The sequence below is a fragment of the Sorex fumeus genome, unplaced genomic scaffold, assembly GCF_029834395.1.
Source record: "Sorex fumeus unplaced genomic scaffold, SorFum_2.1 ptg000006l, whole genome shotgun sequence".
Lineage (NCBI taxonomy): Eukaryota > Metazoa > Chordata > Mammalia > Eulipotyphla > Soricidae > Sorex > Sorex fumeus.
The window spans coordinates 40,219,483-40,238,997 of NW_026606063.1; the positions used below are offsets into that span (position 1 = coordinate 40,219,483).

Genomic DNA, 19,515 nt, shown 5'->3' on the forward strand with positions numbered 1-19,515 from the left:
TGTGTCGGGTCTGTGGGTTTCTTTTGGTGGGGGGGTGGGGGAAGGAGAGAGGCACACTCAGCAGTTCTCAGGAGTTACTCCTGGCGCTACACTCAGGAACATATTCTTAGTGATGCTCAGGGGACCATATGGGATGCCAGGGATGGAACCGGGGTTGGCCACGTGCAAGATTGCTGAATATTAACGATTCCATTTCACATCTCGACCTTTTTTATTTTTTCTTTTCCTCCATCCACCTGTTGGCCGGTTCCTTTGCTTCCACCTACTGGCTATTGTGAATAATGCAGCTGTGCTCACAGTCCTACAAAACAGTCCCTGCTTTCAGTACTTTGGAGTGGATGCCTGCAGTGGAACCGCTGAATCCTAAGGTAATTGGCTGTCTAACTTCTTGAGGAATATGTATTAATCTTTATGAATAGAAAATATTCTGCTATGAGCAGCACACCAGATTTTAGTCAAACTTTATAGTGCATGCCTGATTTTTGGCCACTAGATGGGAGACTTCTTGAGGAGCCTGCGTCTCCCGCCCACTTTGGTCCTCGCTATATTTCCCCGGGTGACAGTACAAACATCCAGCCCCCAGCGTGGGGGGAGCTGCCTCGAATAGAGCCCGGAGGGTTTCCGTTCTAGAGGGAGAGTTGAAGGTAACTGACCAAAGACGGCCCCCTCCTGCCAGCTACCCCTTATCTGATCTGCAAGCACAGATGCAACCTGGCCTTCCTTGGTCCCAGCCTCCCCATACCCAACACGAGCTCCACCCTCGGCTCACTTGCCCTCGTGAACACACGGCCTAGCCTTAAAAAGAGTGTCTGACACTCTTGAGGCAGTGGACAAAAATTTGCGTGCTTGGACCAAGAGCCGGCAACCTGCGTGGAGGTTTCTTCATTCTGGAGGTTGCGGTGCCGAGGGGGAGACCCTGCCTGCCTCGTCCGGTCCTGGGTCCGAGCTAGCGCGGTAGAGCCAGAGCAGGCTCTTAGTGCATTCATTCCGAGTTCCTTGTACAGGCGCCAGCCCAGGGGACAGTCTGGCCTCCTCCCCGGGCTGCTCTTAAGATTATTAGCCTTTCGCCCCGGGGTCGGGGCGGAGCTGGAGGCGGAAGAGGCGCGTGCGCGCGCGCGCGCGGAGCCGCGGGGCGCGGTTGCAGTTGGCCCGCCGCGCCGTCGGGGGCGCTGGTCCGCACGCGGCCGCGGGCGGCGCTCGGCTCCGACTCCTCTCGGCGGCGGCGCACGACAGTCCAGCGGGCCGCGGGGCGGGGACGGGGGACGCGGCGGCGGCGGCGGCGGCGGCGGCGGCGGCGGCGGCGGCTCCGTGTCGCCGGGGCCGAAGCGCGCAGGCCCGGCCCGGCGGTGGGCGGGGGGCGCCATGTGGTTCATGTACGTGCTGAGCTGGCTCTCGCTCTTCATCCAGGTGGCCTTCATCACGCTGGCCGTCGGTGAGAGTGCGCGACCCCCCGGCCCGCGCGGGTCGTCCTCCCCCCACCCCCCAAACCCTGAACCCCTCCAGCCCGGGGCGGGGGCGGGGGCGGGGGGCCCGGCCCAGCACTGGCGTGTCCTCCCCGCGGCCGGGCAGGTGTCACCGAGCGCGCCCGGCTAGGCTAGTGCCCGGGGCTTTCCCGCCCAGTTGTCCGGCAGCTGCAGCTGCTGCCGCGTCCAGCCCGCGGCCACCCGGCGACCCGCGGCGTCGGACTTTCTCCTCCCGCCGCCGCCCTTTCGCCTCGGGCCGGTCCTGCTTCCTGCTGCCTCGGACTTGGACACGCTCCCTCTCTCTTCGCGGCGCCTTTTCCCTTCCTTGCTGGCGCCAGGGAGCGCACCTCCTCCGGGAAGCACTCTTGGGTTTAGGCGCCTGGTCTCTTCCGGAAAGTAGCCCTTGCTGGGACAGTCCTGCCCGCGTCCCCTATCCCACCCCCCTCCCCCCCTAATTATCCGCGGGCAGCACCACCAACCACTACGACCACCACCAACCACTCCCGCCTCATATCCTGGTCCCGTATTCTCAGGACTCAGCCCAGCACCCGGCCCGCACAGTGCTCGGCGGAGTTCCGCGGGGCGGGGAAATGGCTCCTTCTGGGCCGGCTCGGGCCAGAAGTCAAACCCGGCTGCCCGCGAGGTGTCACTTACACTCCCGACTTGACTTGGGAGGGCACCCCGCGGGCTTGGGGTGGTCCGCTGCACTTCTGGAGCCTGAGCAAGGCAGATGAGCACACACCACCGCCACCCCCTCCTCCGCCAGAGGCGGGGAGGACGGGGCTGGACAGGCCGGCCCACTGGTCCCTCTCACTGTCCCCGCAGCTGCTGGCCTCTACTACTTGGCAGAGCTGATCGAGGAGTACACAGTGGTCACCAGCAGGGTCATCAAATACATGATCTGGGTAAGTGGCAGCCGCCCCCCAGGATTTTCTCTGGGTTTTTATTGAGGGGGGACGGGAGGGAGGGGTGACTGGGGGTGCCGGGTCACATCCAGCTGTTGCCTACTCCTGACTCTGTCCTCCGGGACCATATGTGATGCCAGGTATCAACCCCCCGGGGCAGCCATATGTGATGCCAGTGTCTCAACCCCTGTCCTAACTCCTGTCCTTCCAGAGGGAGGTGGGCAGTGTCGGCCCTGGTGAAGGCATCTGTGGGTCCTGCCCCGTTTCCCCAGTCTTCTGTGTTGCTCCCTGGGCCTGCTCCCTCAGCCCCAGTCTTGACTTGCAGACCCCTCTCTGGGCTCCTTCCCGGGACAGCTGGGTACACGTTGGTCTTTGGGCTGGGTGCACGTTGGTCTCTGGTAGGAGCCTAACTTTGCCTTTGTTGCCTTCTGGGGTCTCTAACTCCTAGCCCCCCCCCCCTCCTGCTGCTCCCCTCTCGAGTTGGGTCCGGTGCCCTGTTGGAGGAGGACGATGCCTTCCCCTGCTCTCATGGAAGGCTTCTTTTCTCAAAGACACAAGCCACAGCAGGGACGCCTGATGAGTCCTGCCCCCTGCAGGAAAGGCTGAGGGTGGTCATGGGTTGCCATGGGGCAGGGTTAGCCCAGTGGCAAGTCACCTGAGCTCAGCAGCCCCCTCCACTTGGGCCGTAACCGCGGGCAGTGGTTGAGTGGTGGAGACAACTCGGCTCTGGGTTTAGAGGCCCAGGTCATGGGGGGTGAGACACAAGCTGGACCTTCCCGCGGCCCTTTGCTACTTTTTGGGGGGTGGTTAGGCCACAGCTGGCAGTGCTCAAGGGGTTACTCTTGGCGTTGTGCTCAAAAATCACTCTTGGCAGTGCCCAGAGGACCATATGGGATGCCAGAGATCGAACCCGGGTCAGCTGTGTGCACACGCCTGACCCACTGTACTAGTTGCTCCAACCCCCCAGTTGCCGCTTGCAAAATGTTGACGGCTCTTAAGGTTTCCAGTGCTGACGGGGCTCATCTGTGGGTGATGCGGGCAGTTCTGTAGGGCATGGCCAATGTTTTCTGTTAAAGAGCGGAATGGAAAGGACTTGAACTCCAGTCTGAGATTTGAAGGCCAGAGAGAGAGTGTAGGAGGTAAAGCATACGCCCTCTATGTGGCTGACCTCAGTTTGATCCCCAGTACCACATGGTCGCCTGAGTGTAGCCAGGAGTGTCCCTGCCTGGAGGTGAGCACAGCCAGACTCTGACCCCCACTGGGTGTGACCTCAGGCCCCTTCCAAAACTCAACTGTGAGTGTTGGGTTCATAGTATGGGTTTATTTCCTGTGTTGTTGCCAAAACAAAAACAAAAACAAAAAAACCAAAGCCAAAACACTGCTGTTTCTGTTTTGTTTGGGTTTGGGGGACACACTCAGCAGTGCTCAGGCTACTGCCAGCTTCCTGCGTGAAGGTAGGGGGTGGCCATATGCATTGCCGGGGTTTGAACTGGGGTCAGCCACATGCAAGGGAAGTGTCTTAGCTCCTGTATGATCTCTGTGGCCCTGTTCTGCTTTTGCGGAACTGGACATCAAACCCAGGGCCTCACACACAAAGGCATGTGTTTTGCCTTTGAATTGGGCCCCAGCCCCCACAAACTTAAAAAGTTGCATAAAGAGTGGCTGGAGCTGAGAGCTGCTGGGAGGTGGAGGACACAATACCTGTGATTGTGAAATGGAGAGAAGAAAGCTTGAACCTGGGGTGGCCCTGGGTGGGCAGTGGGTTAGTGAATTCCAGGAAGGCTGCCTGGCAGAGGCTCCTTGCATTGTTGTGTCTCTGGTTGTTTTCAGTTCTCCACGGCTGTGCTGATTGGCCTCTACATATTTGAGCACTTCCCCACCTTCATGATTGGCGTGGGCCTTTTCACCAACCTCGTGTACTTTGGCCTTCTTCAGACCTTCCCCTTCATCATGCTGACCTCGCCTAACTTCATCCTGTCGTGCGGTGAGAGGGGATGGGGTTGGGGGGGTCTGGTGAGATGAAGGACGCGCCCCCACTCAGGGAAGGGGAGCTGGTCAAGAGTGGCGGGCCATGGGGCTGGAGCAATAGCATAGTGGGTAGGGCATTTGCCTGGCACGCAGCCAACCCGGGTTCGATTCCCAGCATCCCATATGGTCCCCTCAGCACAGCCAGGAGTAATACCTGAGTGCAGAGCCAGGAGTAACCCCTGAGCATCGCCGGGTGTGAGTGACCCAAAAAGCAAAACAAAAAACAAAAAAAATGAGTGGCGGGCCAGGCCGAGAGGGAGGATGGTGTTCTCCCTGGCAGCGATCTAGCATGAATGGCAGGGGCAGGGGAAGCGAGGGGCCAGGGCGGCTGGGGTGCCTAAACCCAGGAGGCTTTCCCATACCAAGTCTGAGGAGCAGGTGCAAGAAGGCCGCCTGAGAAGTTCCTCAAGCAGAAAAAGCCGGACACAGGCAGCTTCCCAGCCAGTGTGGCAACCCCGGCATTCAGGCCAGGGCCTCATGGGGCATGGCCTGTGGGCAGCTGCCTCGGGTGGGCAGATGTGTGTGGAGGACCTGGCTTCCGGCCTTTGCCCTGCCACTACATTTTAAAACCTTTGTGGGGGGGTTGGAGCGATAGCACAGCAGGTAGGGCGTTTGCCTTGCACTAGGCCGACCTGGCCAACCCAGGTTTGATTCCTCTGCCCATCTCGGAGAGCCCAGCAAGCTACTGAGAGTATCTCGCCCGCATGGCAAAGCCTGGCAAGCTCCCCGTGACGTATTTGATACGCTAAACACAGTAACAAGTGTCACAGTGAGACGTTACTGGGCTTTAAGAAAATCGAGGAACAACGGGAGGACAGTAACAGTGGGGGGGTTGGAGGGGGGTTGAGGCGAAGAGGGAGCACCGGGATGGAACCCAGGAGATCCCAGGCATGCAGGGTATGCGCTTTTCTGCTTAGTGACGTCCTCGACCAGGTGCCTTCCTGGTTCGACCCAGAGTGTCTTGTCTTTCTCTGGCCTTAACGTCTGTGTCGTGTCAGGGATTATGTGTGGGAGACGTGAGACCGGCGCATCATCATTGCGTCTAGGTATTTGCAGGAAAGGTGCCGGAAGGTTCTGGCTACCCCGGTGGCCTTGTTCCCTCTCAGCCGTTGCTCACACCCCTTTTAGCTTTGGGGGGACCGGGGCCAACGTCAGAGCTGCTTGGCTGTTTCTGTGGAAGGAGACGCTCCTCCGTGAGGCCTGTGATTGTGAGCTGAAGCGAGGAAAGCATGGCCTTAGGATTCTGTGATGGGAGGGAGGGCTGGCCACTTCCTCCCTGAGTGTCTCGGTGGGGGGCGTTGCACCCAGGAACTTCTATTTATTTATTTATTTATTTATTGAATCACTGTGGGAAAAGTTACCAAGCTTTCAGGTTTAGGTCTCGGTCATGCAAATATCAAGCACATTTCCCTTTACCAACACTTATTTTTCACCATGAAGAACCCCAATACCAGCAACGTTTTCAACTGGGGAGGCTTTGGGGAGTCGTCCCCGGAATTCCTGGCCCCTCCTGCCTCTTCCCTGTGGGGAGATCCTACCCACCCCTCTAGCTGCAACCTCCCCCACTTCCCTTCCTCACCCTCACTGCCTCCCGGGGCCTGAGCATTTTCCAGAAGGATCTGGTGGGCACTGAAGCCTCCCTGTCCCCCAGTGTCCCCTGTAGCCCAGAGGTGCATCTAAGGGGGGGCCGAGCTGTGGTCTTTGCCTTGGAAGGGGGAGAGGCCAGGGCGGAGAAGAGTCGCGGGGTCGCGAGGTGTATTCAAGGAATGCCCCCTTCTGGGGCCCGCCCTCATCCCACTGTGGAAGAGGCAGGATTCCTGCCCCCCCGGGTCTGCACATTGACTCACCCCTCCATGAATTCAACTCACGCTGTGGTGGGGAGTGTCCGGGCACACCAGCTCAGAGCTGTGTGCCTCCCCACTGCGGCAGGTTGCTGAAGGAACCCCCTGCCCCAGAATCTGGAGGGATCCGAACACCCCCCAGCACCCAGCCAGCTGTGCCCCATAGAGCCGGGGAGGGGCAAACACCCCCCCCCCCCCCCCTGTCTGTCCTCTGCACGCCATGACCTCCTACTGCCACCAGGGGGCGTGCTGCACATGGCCAGGCTAGCTCGTGGGCCTTCCGTTTTGAGTGCCCCTTGTTTTAGTTCTTGGCCCACACCTGGCGGTGCTTGGGCACTATCTGTGTGTACAAGGCAGAGGTCACTCCTGGTGGTGCTCTGGGGACCGTAGGGTGCTGGGGATGGAACTGACCTTGTGCCCGGCGAGCACCTGTACTCTCTGCCCACCCCCACCCCCCAAGGCACCTTATGTCGGCAAAGAACTTCCTTCTCTGCCTGTCTTCCCTCCTCAGTACCCTCTGCAGAACAAGGGGGGCTGCTTCTCCCCCGTTTTGCGGGGGTAGGGAGACTGAGTTCTGGAGGGTGCTACGCTTGGCCGAGGAGCAGGGCTCCCGGCCCCATGGATCCCACTCAACTGACCGAGAATTTGTTCCCTTCGCAGGCCTAGTGGTGGTGAACCATTACCTAGCATTTCAGTATTTTGCAGAGGAATATTACCCCTTTTCAGAGGTAAGAAGGGGCCAGCGAGGGGGAGGTGAGGGGCAGGCCAGGAGAGTAAGGAGACGCCGTAGGCGTTGTGAGCTCGGCTCTGACTTGCAACCACCCAACCACCTCTCTGGGTGAACCTGTGTCGATCGACCTAGTGTGGGGGTTTGACACCACAGTGGGGCGCGGGTAGGAGGGCTCAGCTTTATCCCCCCTCCCCCCCGTGGATGGCTTTGGGTCTGCCCAGGATTCAGCCAAACTTTCAGAAGCCAGGATGGGACATGGGATGGGAGTCCGTGGCTGCAAATTCTGCTCCTTGCCAAGGCTTCTCTGAGGCTTCCTCCACCGCCTCTCCCTCTAGCTTGGGCTTCTGGGGAGGAGCAGGGTTCCCCGTGTGGGGGCGTGCGCCAGCTGTGGCTTGTCCCTGTGGTTGAGAGCTAGAGGCCCCTCTCGTAGTCGCAGTGCCCACACCCGCTTCCCCCCCCCCCCCCCGGGGGCCTCCTGGGGCAGCATCTGCTCAGCCTCTCGTCGCCAGGTCCTGGCCTATTTCACGTTCTGTCTGTGGATAATCCCATTTGCGTTCTTCGTGTCCCTGTCGGCGGGGGAGAACGTCCTGCCGTCCACCATGCAGCCCGGAGGTGAGCGGGGGCCTGTGCGGGGTCATGGGGCAGGCCGGGGAGCCCCTGCACCCTCACTCCCGGCGGTGTCTCCCGCAGATGACGTGGTCTCCAACTACTTCACCAAAGGCAAGCGGGGCAAGCGCTTAGGGATCCTGGTTGTCTTCTCCTTCATCAAAGAGGCCATCCTGCCCAGTCGTCAGAAGATGTACTGATCCCTCTGGCCAGGGGGTGCCGAGCGAGGTCGGAGGGTCAGATGGGGGCTCAGGCCTGGAAAGCCTCTGTCCCTGGACTTGCCCCGAAGCGCCCATCCCCACTGTCCTTGGACTGTGCAGACCTGGGCTCGGATCCGATGCCACATCACATCAGGCTGTGACCTCAGAGGACACTGGGGCGAGGGGCAGAGTCGGCCCCGCCGGGAGGCCTCAATCCCTACTTGCACAGCGGCTGAGTTCCCTCAGACCGGCCCGTGCGGGTCGGGGTGTGGGGGGCGGGGGGTGGGCTCAGTCAGAATGGACCGGGCAGGGGCCATGACGCGAGAGAACAGACAGTGACAAGTTCTCTGGGACGATGGCCCACAGGAGGGCCACGGCCTGCCTCTCCGAAGAGAAGTAGTTTTTGCTGTTGAACTGTGATTCCTGTCCAAGTGCTGATTCCCCTTTGAATAAAGATTCTAGGTGGCCCTGATTGCCTTAATGCCCTGCAGTCCCTCTCCCTCTCTGCCCGCTGCCCTCCTGCCCCGACCAGGTGGGGGCATCCTTCCCAGGGCTCCTCGTCTGGGTTTTGGACTTGCTTTTCTGAAGGGACTGCTCTTAGGCTATTTGGTGGGGCAGAATGAGCAGTGAAGAGGGGCGGGGGGCTGGCCGGAGAGGCGGCCTTTCTCAGCCCCCCCTTTTCATCATCTCATCTTTCCCGGCGGTGGGGGGGGCCAGGGTGGGAGGCACTGAACTGCCAGGCTTGGGGGGAGCGAAGGGGACCGCCTGGGACTAGGTTGGGTTTTCAGATAAGACCATAATATTCTACATCTGAGTCAGCCTCTGGGGGTGCGCAAGACGTGGCTTCTGGCTGAATTCTATCTTAGCTCAGGGAGAAACAAAATACGAACGGGCTCCCGTGCATTGGGAGTGGGGACTTGAGGCAGCAGCAGGCACTGGGAACCTGCAAGTACCCATCAGCTCTGAGTGGGGCCCCTGGAGGGCCATCCCTGCCCTCCTCCACCCCACACGGATGCTCTAGACGTGTGGTACTTGCAGGCTACAGGAAGACCTGAGTGGATGCCCTGACCCTGCCTCGGGTCCCACCGTGCCCACCCCTTCCCCGTCTTCCCATCCCCGCCCAGTGTTAATTTCTTGCTGGGAGTAAGATTGCCAGGCCCTCTATCCTGTGCAGACGATGACAAGGGCTCTCCCTTGGACACCCTCATCAAGGACCATCCTCCCCAGGGTGCCAGAGGCCTGTGTACACCCCAATCCAGAGACCCGTTTTCTTGCCTTCCTGCATCTCCGCAGCCCCTGCCGGGGATGATGAGCTGCACAGCTGCTGGCCTTGTACTTCCTTGGCTCGGCGGGCAGCCCCACCCCCTCCTACCTGGACAGACTTCCCCTCTCGCCCCAGGCCCACTGGGGTTTCTCAGGGTTCCTTCCGGCATGCCACGGGGCAGCCCCCACCTGCTCATGGCTGCATGGACTCTGCCAAGGAATCGAGTCTTCCAGACCCCCGTGCTCCCCGTGGTGTCCTGAGCCACAGGCCTGCCACCTTGTGGCTCCGTAGATGGCAACTCTTGTGACCCAGAGTGGCCCTTGGCAGACCTGCCTCTCCCGCCCCCGCTGTGCCTGGGCACCAGCCTGCGGGTATGTGCGTTCCTCGCCGCCCGTCTGAGAACTGCTCCATCCGCCTTGTGGACATCCTTTTGGTTTACACCAGCCACGCCTAGTCTCATCAGCTGTCACCTGATTATTGTGACAACCTCCTCTGGCTTCTCTGTCCCAGATCAGTGGAAAGGCAGTTGGTCAAGTCACTTCCTGGTCCACAGCCCTCCACCCCACTCCACCCTGGACTCCCCACTGCCCTAAATACCAAGTCCAGACCCCAGTGTTCAACCGGGCTCCTGGGCTTCTGGCCCACTTCTGGCCTCATCACCTGGACCTTGCAGGCTGGGGCCCGGCCAGTGCCCAAGCTGCTGCTGTGGTTCTTTCTTTCACTCCCCTGGGCCTACCTTCTCCCGCAGTCCTCAACTTAAAGAGTTTACCTCTTCTAAGGAACTTCGACTGTCCCTTTACCGGAGGGACTTTGCCCATTCACCGCCACCGTCTCTCACCACTAGACTGTAAGCTCCTTGAGGGCAGGGACCACCCTTCTGTTTTTGTATCAACAGTTTCTGGCTGTTGATAACAATAAATGTTTGTTTAATGACGTTGTGTGTTGATGTGTGTTATGTGTGTGTTGGGGGCCAGTGCTGGACCCCAGGAGCTGCTTCCCGGAGGAAGCAGTGCTGCGTGTGGTCTTCCTGCAGCCGGGGCCCTCTCTCCCTACACCTCCATCTGCCACCTGTGTCCCTCCCCATTAGAAGAGCCCCAGTGCAGCCCCCTGTAATGTGCCAGAGCCCCCACGTTAAGCTGTCTTCCAGGGGCTGGAGTGATAGCACAGCGGGTAGGGTGTTTGCCTTGCACGCAGCCTGACCCGGGTTCGATTCTCAGCATCTCATATGGTCCCTCGAGCACAGCGAGGAATAATTCCTGAGTGCATGAACCAGGAGTAACCCCTATGCATCGCTGGGTGTGACCCAAAAAGCAAAAAAAAAAAAAAAATCTGTCTTCCAGCCCCTCCTGGAGACGAGATGGAGAGGGAGGCGCTGAGGCCAGCCACAAGCAGGGGCTTTATGGAACCAGAGGCCCTTCCATCTAGGGAGCGTCACCCCTGGTGGGTTGTTGGGGGAGAGGCAGAACAGGGGACGCCAAAGTGTCACTTTTCCAGTGCTCACCTCTGAGTCGTGGCTCTCTGTTGTGAGTTGGCTGTTTTGGAGAGTGAGGATGAGGTGGTGCCCCATTAATGTGTGTGTGTGTGTGTGTGTGTGTGTCTGGGCTTTCATGGGGGCGCGGGGTGGTGCTCCTGGGTTTGGGCTGGGCAACTGTGGGCTCTGACGCCTGTCCTGCCCCCCATCTGCAGTACGAATCACTATACCTGCCTTCCTGGGACTGCCTCGAGTCGAGGCTCCCGGAGTAAGTTTATGGGGGCCCCATAGGGGAGGGTGGACTCGGGGGCCCTTGGTGGGCCCGCACAGCAGACACGAAGGCATCCTCAAAGGTCTCGCGCAGGTTCATGGCCAGCGTGTCAGTCCAGAAGGCATTAGCCCAGTGCCGCTTCCCTGGCACGGGGCTTAGGCCCTCAGGGCGGAGGCCCTCTGGCACCTTCATTCTGCAGGGCTGCTGGGAAGGGCACAGGGTGCCAAAGATCACCTCGAAAGGCAGCCGGGGCAGGGGCACCACCTTCTGGCCGGTCCTCGTCAGCAGCTGCGCATGCCCCGACCTGGGGACGCTCACCTCCAGGAAGCAGGAGAGGTCGTGCTCTGGGTCCGGATCTGGCTGCACGCCCAGACGGATGCCCTGCGGGCGGCCAATCTGGGTAACGGGGGCCCTGGCGGGGTTGGTGCAGAAGTTCCACCCAGCAAGCTGGACCTGGGGTTGGGTGAGGCGGGCCTTGCTGGCCAGCTGGGGCTGGGTAAGGTGGTCCTTGCTGGCCTCCCGGAGCTGGGTGAGGTGGGCCTTGCTAGCCTCCTGAAGCTGCTCCTGTTGTGCCAGCAGCCGGCGGGCTTCTTGGGTGCAGCGCGCGCTCATGGAAGGCAACATCTCCGCAAGGTTTGGGACCAGCGGGACCCTGGCCGAGCTCCCAGACACTAGAGCAGGCTCAGGCAGGCACAGCTTGTGACGCAGCCACTTCCTGTAGTCTTCATCGATCCGAATCTGCAGCGATCTCTGCAACAACCAGCGGGGACGGTGTCCCTGTGCAGGGATGCCTCCTACCTCTGCGAGGGCAACTCTGGTCTGCAGGCACGGTCCAGCCCAGGGGAGCCCTGAGTGGTGAGGGGACACCTCCCGTCTGGTGGGCAAACTGAGAGCCTCTGAACTGGACGGGGCTGACAAGCCTCCATCCATGCTGACAGAGTCCCCAAGCCGACAGCAGAGACATATCCCTGCCTTTAGGGTTTATTCCTTACAGGTGGAAGGGGCAAGGGAGAGATGTCAGCCCAAAAGAAAGCATTAAGCTTTAGAAGAGCCGGAACTGGGTGGAGTTAATGTGGGTTGCCTTCTTGGACAGGGTGGCCTTTGGACAGTCCTGCTTGGCGGGGAGAGCACAGTTGACTCCAGAGTGGGGCAAACCAGGTCTAGCTCTCGGTTCTTGCTGTGACTAGAATCGAACCTTCAGTTTATCACAGAACTCCACCCCCCGGCCTCCTCCCCATGTCTCGGTGCCCCACTTGCCCAGATGGTTGGTAAACAACCAAGAGGCGGGGAGATTGCCCCAGCTTGGAGGTTGGCGCTGATCAGCCTAAGCCAATCAAGATAATTCCATCAGCCTTGCCCCAGACCTCAGTCAGTTGGCAGATGGTTCTCCCTTAGCTCTAAGGATTGGATCGAGAATGGACACGTGATCCAGTGGAGCCTGATAAGAGGTGAGAGGCAAACTCATCTGGGAGTGTTTAGCACTGCAGGGATGGAAGGGAGACTGTGTGGATGGGGAGCCCAGAAGAGGGTGGAGGGAAATTGAGCTGCAGCCCCGAGAGGACTGGCTGACCCCAGTGAGCCCCCCACCCACTGCAGGCCCACTGGTGGTTCCCAGCACTCTCTGCACTTGCGGGTCAAGCCCACTCTGATGGTGACAGTGTTACGATCCTGGAGTCAGGATTAGTTTTACCTCTTGTCCTTGTTCCCCGTTAGCCTGCCCAATCTCCCTCCTGTCTATTTCCGTGCTCCTCTGATCCGAAGTGCTCACTGCCAACCTCCCTTGTGCCCCCGTGCCTTTCCACAGGCCTGTCTGATTCCTCCCTCTCACCAGTCCTCCTCTTTGCGTACATCTGGCCAACTGCTGCGGTTCTTCAAAAGGCTCCCCTGCAAGCACCCCACCTCCCCGGGCCCCTGTGTCTTCTGGGAAGGTGAGGCCTCTAACCCTCTCAACCCACTGGAGGGTGGGGACCCCATTTCTTGGCCCTAGAGCCTCAGGGTGTGGCACAGAGCATGTGCTGTGTCTGGATGCAGGCCGAGGTTCCATGCTGAGCCTGGGTCTCCTCAGCCTCGAGCAGGCCCCGGGACAGGCTCCTTCAGCCTCTGCTCTTTTAAGCTGAATTGACTTTCTGACGCGGGACATGGCTTCCAACCCAAAGGAGTGACTTTCTAGGGTGGGGAGGCTCTCTCGGGATGGAATGGCTGTTGGCCCCTCCCCCAGCTAACTGCACACAGGGCACTGCTCACTCTGTGCTCAGCTCAGTGGCAGGGGGTGGGGGAGCAGTCTCTGCGACCCCGTGCTGGGCCCTTCCGCTACCTGATACTCGGTCAGGAAGTTCAGCTCCATAACGGTCAGTTGGTCCTTAAGCTGCTTCAATTTGTCCTTCTCAGAGGAAATGTCCCTCTTGTCCTGTCTCCACATGGCATCCTTCAGGAACCTGGGGCCGTGGGCCAGAGATACAAGACTGCAGTTAGGGTACTTGCCTGGTGCACGGCTGGTCTCAGGTTCATCCCTGACACCACATACGCTCTCCCAAGCAGAGTGAGGAATAGCCCCCAAACCATAGCCAGGGGTGTCCCCCCCAAAAAATTGGTTTGAGGTTCAGGGTGTCACCCCTTAGTCACTGAACTGATACTTGGATGCTCGGTGGGAGGGCTGGGGAAAGATGTGGTCAGAGCTGAAAAGAGCCAGAAGACACCTCAAGCCCACTGCTTCTGACCCCAGGACCCCAGGACCCACCCCAGGAGGTGGCCGAGAAAAGTGTCTGTTTCACTCCCTGCCTTTCTTCTGAGGTACAGGAGGAACAATACCAAACCCAACAGGGCTATGCCTGTGGAAAGTCTGCAGAGAACCTCCTGGCACGGGGATGACTCCTCCTCTCCCCTCGCTCAGCATCCCCCAGGCCCCCAGACCCTGTCCTGAGTCAGCCCAAGGGAAGAGCTGGGAGGGGAAGGGGTGAGGGATGCAGGTGGTCCTCACCCTCACCGGGCACAGGGACGGTCGTTCCATAACTTGCAGTAGTCGATGGCCTTATAGCCCCTGATGTCGCGGGCATGGACGTCGGCGCCGTTCTTGACCAGGACCTTCACGATGCTCATCAGACCCTCCCGGGCTGCCAGGTGCAGGGGCGTCGAGCCATTGCTCGTCTGACTTTGGAGGACACCGGCAGTGGGAAGAAGGCAGAAAGGAAGCACCAAGGACACGTGCCCATCAGCCAGGAGGCCACCCAGCCCCCGACTACGCCCTTCTGTGCCAGTTTCCTCCTGAGGGAGGTGTACATGACACTTAGGCACTGCTGAGAGGAAAACTGGCTGACAGGAGCTCGGAGCCCACCTTTCTTCCCTCGCTCTCCCCCCTCTCCACACCTGGGAAGGAGCCCGGGGCCTCAGGCACAGAGATATAGGCCCTACCACTGAGCTCTGCCCTGGCTGAGCTCATGTGCTGAGGAACCAGCAGGCCTCTGATCTTTCCTCTCCTGGCGGCCCTCCCAGCCCGCAGGACTAGGCCCTCTCTTGCCCAACACGGGGTCTGGGAACACAGTGTCCCCATTGCCTGGCTCTCTCCTCTGTGCAGCTGGCACCATAGCTGGCTCACCGTCTGTAGGTGGCAGTTCATCCGTCCCCTTGCAGGGACCAACCCCGGGGGCTGTCATAGTCCTCTCCCAGCATGCAGATCTGCAGCAGTGCCTGCCCATCCCAGAGCCCCCATAGTAGATGTTTCAAGGTCACTTCCTGTTTTTGTTTTTGTTTTGGGCCCATACCAGCAGTGCACGAGGCTCCCTCCTGGCTCTATGCTCAAGGGTCACTTCCAGAGGACTCCGGGGACCCTACATGAAACTGGGGATGGGACCCAGGTTGTGAGCATGCAAGACAAGCATGCCATCCCCCTGTGCTATCTCTCCGGCCTGTCAAGGTCCACCTGACAGGGACACCTTCCCCTGGCCAGCCCTGTGCGAGCCTCACGTCAGCCAGCCTCTCTCAGGCTGCTGGCCTCCTCGCAGACCTGCTGTGAGAGGCTGCGTTGTACTCAGCTCTGGCAGGGATCACACAGCAAACACTGGGGCCCTGGAGGAGACCCCTCTGAGTAAATACGTCCTTGCCCCAGAATCACAATAGGCTCATGTGACAGGCCCTGGCAGAGCCCCAGACTCCAGCTGAGGACGCCAAGGTTCCCAGGCTTAGCTGCAAGTGACAAACACCTGGGCATCTTTTATGCCTGGAAGCAAAGGCCACACCCCGGAGCAGTGGAATGCCAGTCTCCAGGGTGGGACACGGGCACCAGTGCTTCTGCAACTCTGGGCTGGTACCAGGGTGGCAGTAGGTGGAAGAACCAGGTCGCCGAGGCTAACGGAGCTGTCACACGCCTGCGGCCTCAGTGTTCGCTGGCAGGTGGCAGAGCTGGGACATGAACTCGCTCTGTCTTCTCCCAGAGTCCAGTGTTAACCAGGGTACCCCGTAGGCTTGTTCATGGGTCTCTGTAGAGCCTGTCTTTGTCACCCCACCACCCCTCCAACTTTTGGGCATGAGTCCGCCTGCCCAGCAGTGGGATTCCCATCTGCCCCTCCTGATGCAGGGCAGGCTCACCAGTTGAGGGCGGCCCCTTTCCTGAGCAGATAGCGAATGCAGGGGAGGGCTTTGAACTTGTTGTCCCTGTGGATGACCAGGTGCAAAGGGGTCTGGCCACTGTTGGTGCACAGATCCACGGGGAACTTGTACTCCTCAATCAAGACCTGCAGACAGGCGAGCTTGCAGGTCTGGGCAGCAAAGTGCAATGCAGAGAAGCCCTGTGGGGGTCCGGAGAGGGGCTGGAGGAGCTGAGCACGACTTGGGGCCCACATCCATCCACAGCTACACCTCATTAAAAAAATTTTTTTTAAATTTTTTAGGGGCTGGAGCGATAGCACATCAGGTAGGGCATTTGCCTTGCACACGGCCAACCCGGGTTTGATTCCCAGCATCCCCTGAGCACCACCAGGAGTAATTCCTGAGTGCAGAGCAAGGAGTAACCCCTGTGCATTGCCAGGTGTGACCCAAAAAGAAAAAAAAAACTTAAAATTTTTAAAAATTTCTTTAATTTAAAAAAAATGTTAAATAACGGGAGCTGGAGCAATAACACAGCAGGTAGGGTGTTTGCCTTGCACACGGCCGACCCGGGTTCAATTCTCAGCATCCCATATGGTCCCCTGAGCACCGCCAGGGGTAATTCCTGAGTGCAGAGACAGGAGTAACCCCTGCGCATTGCCGGGTGTGACCAAAGGCCCTCCCGTTGATCGTTGATTTGCTCGAGCGGGCCCAGTAACGTCTCCATTGGAGACTTTGCTGTTACTGTGTTTGGCATATCGAATACATCACAGGGAGCTTGCCAGGCTCTGCCGTGCGGGTGAGATACTCTCGGTAGCTTGCCGGGCTCTCCGAGAGGGGCGGAGGAATCGAACTCGGGTCGGCCATGTTGGCCGCTTGTAAGGCGAACGCCCTACCACTGTGCTATCGCTCCAGCCCAGGGTGTGACCAAAAATAAAATAAATAAATAAATAAATTAAATAATGTGGGAGTAGTGCTATTTGTTCAGCCATTGATTAAGCTGATTGAATTGGGCATGAACTCCACATTAATTTTTTATTTTATTGTATCACCATGAGATAAAGTTACAAAGCTTTCATGTTTGAAATTTAGCCATATAATGATGAAACACCCATCCCTCCACCAGTGCACATTTTCCACCAACAGTGTCCCAAGTATCACCTTCTCACATACATACACATCACAGTGTTCACCCTGCCTCTATAGCAGACAATTTCCCTAATACTCTCCCCCTAATTTGGGGCATTAATTTTGCCCAAATTTCCCCACCACCATTCAAGCCTACCTGCCGAGGGCAGACACTAGATAATATATTTTTCCATAGCTCATTTCGAATATCACAAGAGCTCATGCAGGCGCGATTGTAAATTTAAGTTGCTCGATTGTAAATGGTTGGGTTCCAGAGACATTTCGGTATGGCACTAATCCATTTTGGGTTTCAATTGGGAGCCTCTGAGCCAGGACGCTACACCTCATTTAAATTTTTTTTTTATTTTATTGAATCACAGTGAAATAGCCTTACTAGCTTTCATGTTTGAGTTACAATCACACAATGATCATTCACCCATTCCTCCCCCAGTGCACATTCTCCACCACCAATCTCCCCAGTATACCCCCCCCCCTTTCCCACCCTCCCACTGCCTCTATGGCAGACAATATTCCTCATACACTCTCTCTCTACTTTTGGGCATTATGGTTTGCAATGCAGATACTGAGAAGTTACCATGCTTGCTCCTTTATCTACTTTCAGCACACATCTCCCATCCCGAATGATTCCTCTAACCATCATTTTCTTAGTGATCCCTTCTCTATTCCAGGTTTCTTCTACCCCCTCCATCCCCCACCCACTCATGAGGCAGGCTTTCAACTATGGAGCAGTCTTCCTGGCCCTTGTATCTACTGTCCGTGGGGCTACGCCTCATTTTATTTTTTTTTTAATTTTTTAGGTAGTGGTGGTGGTAGGGGGGGAGGTTTGGGTGCTGAGGGGTCACTCCTGGCTGTGCACTCAGGAGTCACTCCTGGTGGGGCTCCGGGATCATATGGGATGCCAAGGATCGAACCTGAATTGGCCACATGCAAGGCAAACTGCCTACCTGCTGTACTATCCCTCCAGCCCTGCACTGTGTTTCCTGGGGTTGCCTTTCCTCTCCCCCTGTGCCCAGAAAACAGCTCACCATCTGCTGCCTCCTGCCTTAAAAAAAAAAAAAAATCACCCTCCCTGGGTCACCGGGAAGTGAGCCTGGACTCTGTCCCCAGGAAAGGCCACCCCTAAAATACCCCAAGCCCGCTCTTTCCCGGGTGGGCAGAGTGAGGGGCTCTTGCCGGGCCTCACCTTGCTGTCGGTGGCGATTGTGCTGCGGTCTCTGTTGAGACAGAACCGTAACCACTCCAGGTTGCCCAGCGCAGTGGCGAACAGCTCGCAGTTGGTGCCCATTCCCCCTTGGTCGAACTCCAAGGAACTCCGGAGAACCGAGCCGCTGGGGCAAGGGGAAGGGGGCAAGGAGTAAGCGGGGCGGTCCCCGCTGACTGCACCGCAGCCCGTCCTCCAGAGGACCGCGCCTCGGGTCCTGGCTTCTCCCGGGGATCCCCCTCTCCGCGCGCGCAAAGGCGCAGAGTGGCACGGAGCCCCCGCGGTGGCCGGGGTTCCCCGACCCAGCCCACCTGGTCTTCCGGGACGTAAGTTCTCCGTTGAGACTGCAAAGCTGGGGGCGCTGGGGGAGAAGCCGGGCGTGCAAGGTGGAGGCCTCCCCCTTCTCGCTCTCCCTCGACCTCTGCCGGATGCGCGGTTGCGCGTTCAGGGTCGCGCTCGGGCGCGCCCGTTCGGGAGGCGCAGCCATCGGGGTTCAGTGGCGCTGGCGGGACGCCGCCTTCACGGCCACGCGCGGGCCCACGGGCCCTGCACGGAGCCCACCGCAAACAGAGAGACGCCGCGTCGGTGCAAGAGGCGGAAAACCACGATCGCGGCCGCCTGGATACGCGGAGGCGAGGGTACCGCACGTTTTTTTTGGTGCGTCTTCTCCTTTAGCCTGCCACGGGCCAGCGTCCAGCGCCCGTTCCACCTCCCAGATAGATCCAGCCATTGTCTGGCGTCACAAAAGGCGCGCTGTCTGCTCCACGGATCCCAGGAAACAGCACGTCCGGGCAGGAGTTTCTGGGAGAAATCCCAGGTGAACGGAGAGAACGTATTTCAGCTGGAGATGCGTGTTGCCGCCCGCCGAGGTCCTGTGGGCGAGGCACTCGACCTCGGGCTAAATCTCCCCTTCAGTCAAGGGGGTATCCCAGTCCCAGTAGTTCCTCCTTCCCACCAAAGGGTGGGACCCCAGCAGGGACAGGCGGCCTGAGTGGTTGGGTGGCTGTGAGGATCTGGCAGGACTCAAAGCAAGGGGGCACCGGGGTTCAGTCCCTGGGGCTAGGGAGGGGACTGATTCTCATAGGGGTAAGTTATGGTGAGTCCCAGAGCTTAAGCTTTCAAATGATTCAGTGCTGGAGCCAAAGTACCGTAGGTGGGTGGTTACCTTGCACAGTGGACAGGGTTTGGTCCCTGGCATCAAATAAGGTCCCCTGTGCCCCGCAAGGAGTGATTCCTACGCTTAGAGCCAGGAATAGATCCTGAATATAGCTGGGTGTTCCTCCCATTCCTCCTCCTCCTCCTCCTGTTCCTCTTATTCCTCCTCTTCCTTCTCCTCCTCTTCCTCCTCTTCCTTCTCCTCTTCTTCCTCCTCCTCTTCCTCCTCCTCCTCCTCTTCCTTCTCCTCCTTGTCTTCCTCCTTCCCTGCAATACTCAGGGCTTACTACTGGCTCTGTGCTCAGGGGTTACTCCGATGTATGTTCAGAGGACCATATATTCAGAGGACCAGGGATTTAACCCAGATTGGCTTGAACCCTAGTGGTTTTCTTTTCTCTGAGTTTGCCACCTTTATTCATCACTTAATCACTTAACTTCCCATTAGTCGTCGATTTGCTCGAGCGGGCGCCAGTAACGTCTCCATTTGTCCCTGTCGCGTGCTAGTGTAGCCCAATGGCATCTGTTCGCTCCGGGAACATGAAGGGCCTCAAACCGATCGTTCATGATCTTGACAAAGAAGTCTGACCATCTGGTAGGTGGGCGGCCATGCGGTCTTTTGACATCCCGTGGAATCCAATCAGTAACAGCTCTAG

The 19,515-nt window shown here is 58.7% G+C and overlaps 2 protein-coding genes across 2 annotated transcripts; one reads left to right on the forward strand and one right to left on the reverse strand.

The window, feature by feature from the left end:
• The first annotated feature begins 1,269 nt into the window (after positions 1-1,269).
• TEX261 (testis expressed 261) lies at positions 1,270-8,245 on the forward strand. Its single transcript, XM_056124661.1, has 6 exons — positions 1,270-1,432; positions 2,289-2,368; positions 4,199-4,352; positions 6,898-6,965; positions 7,477-7,579; positions 7,658-8,245. The coding sequence occupies exons 1-6, from the start codon at positions 1,363-1,365 to the stop codon at positions 7,771-7,773; spliced, it is 591 nt and encodes a 196-aa protein (XP_055980636.1). The 5' UTR covers positions 1,270-1,362; the 3' UTR covers positions 7,774-8,245.
• Positions 8,246-10,782: 2,537 nt separating this feature from the next.
• ANKRD53 (ankyrin repeat domain 53) lies at positions 10,783-18,194 on the reverse strand. Its single transcript, XM_056126514.1, has 6 exons — positions 18,019-18,194; positions 17,690-17,834; positions 15,361-15,560; positions 13,763-13,927; positions 13,094-13,214; positions 10,783-11,529 (listed from the first exon to the last, which is right to left on the reverse strand). Exons 1-6 carry the CDS (start codon positions 18,192-18,194, stop codon positions 10,783-10,785), a joined length of 1,554 nt encoding a protein of 517 aa, XP_055982489.1.
• Positions 18,195-19,515: the final 1,321 nt, after the last annotated feature.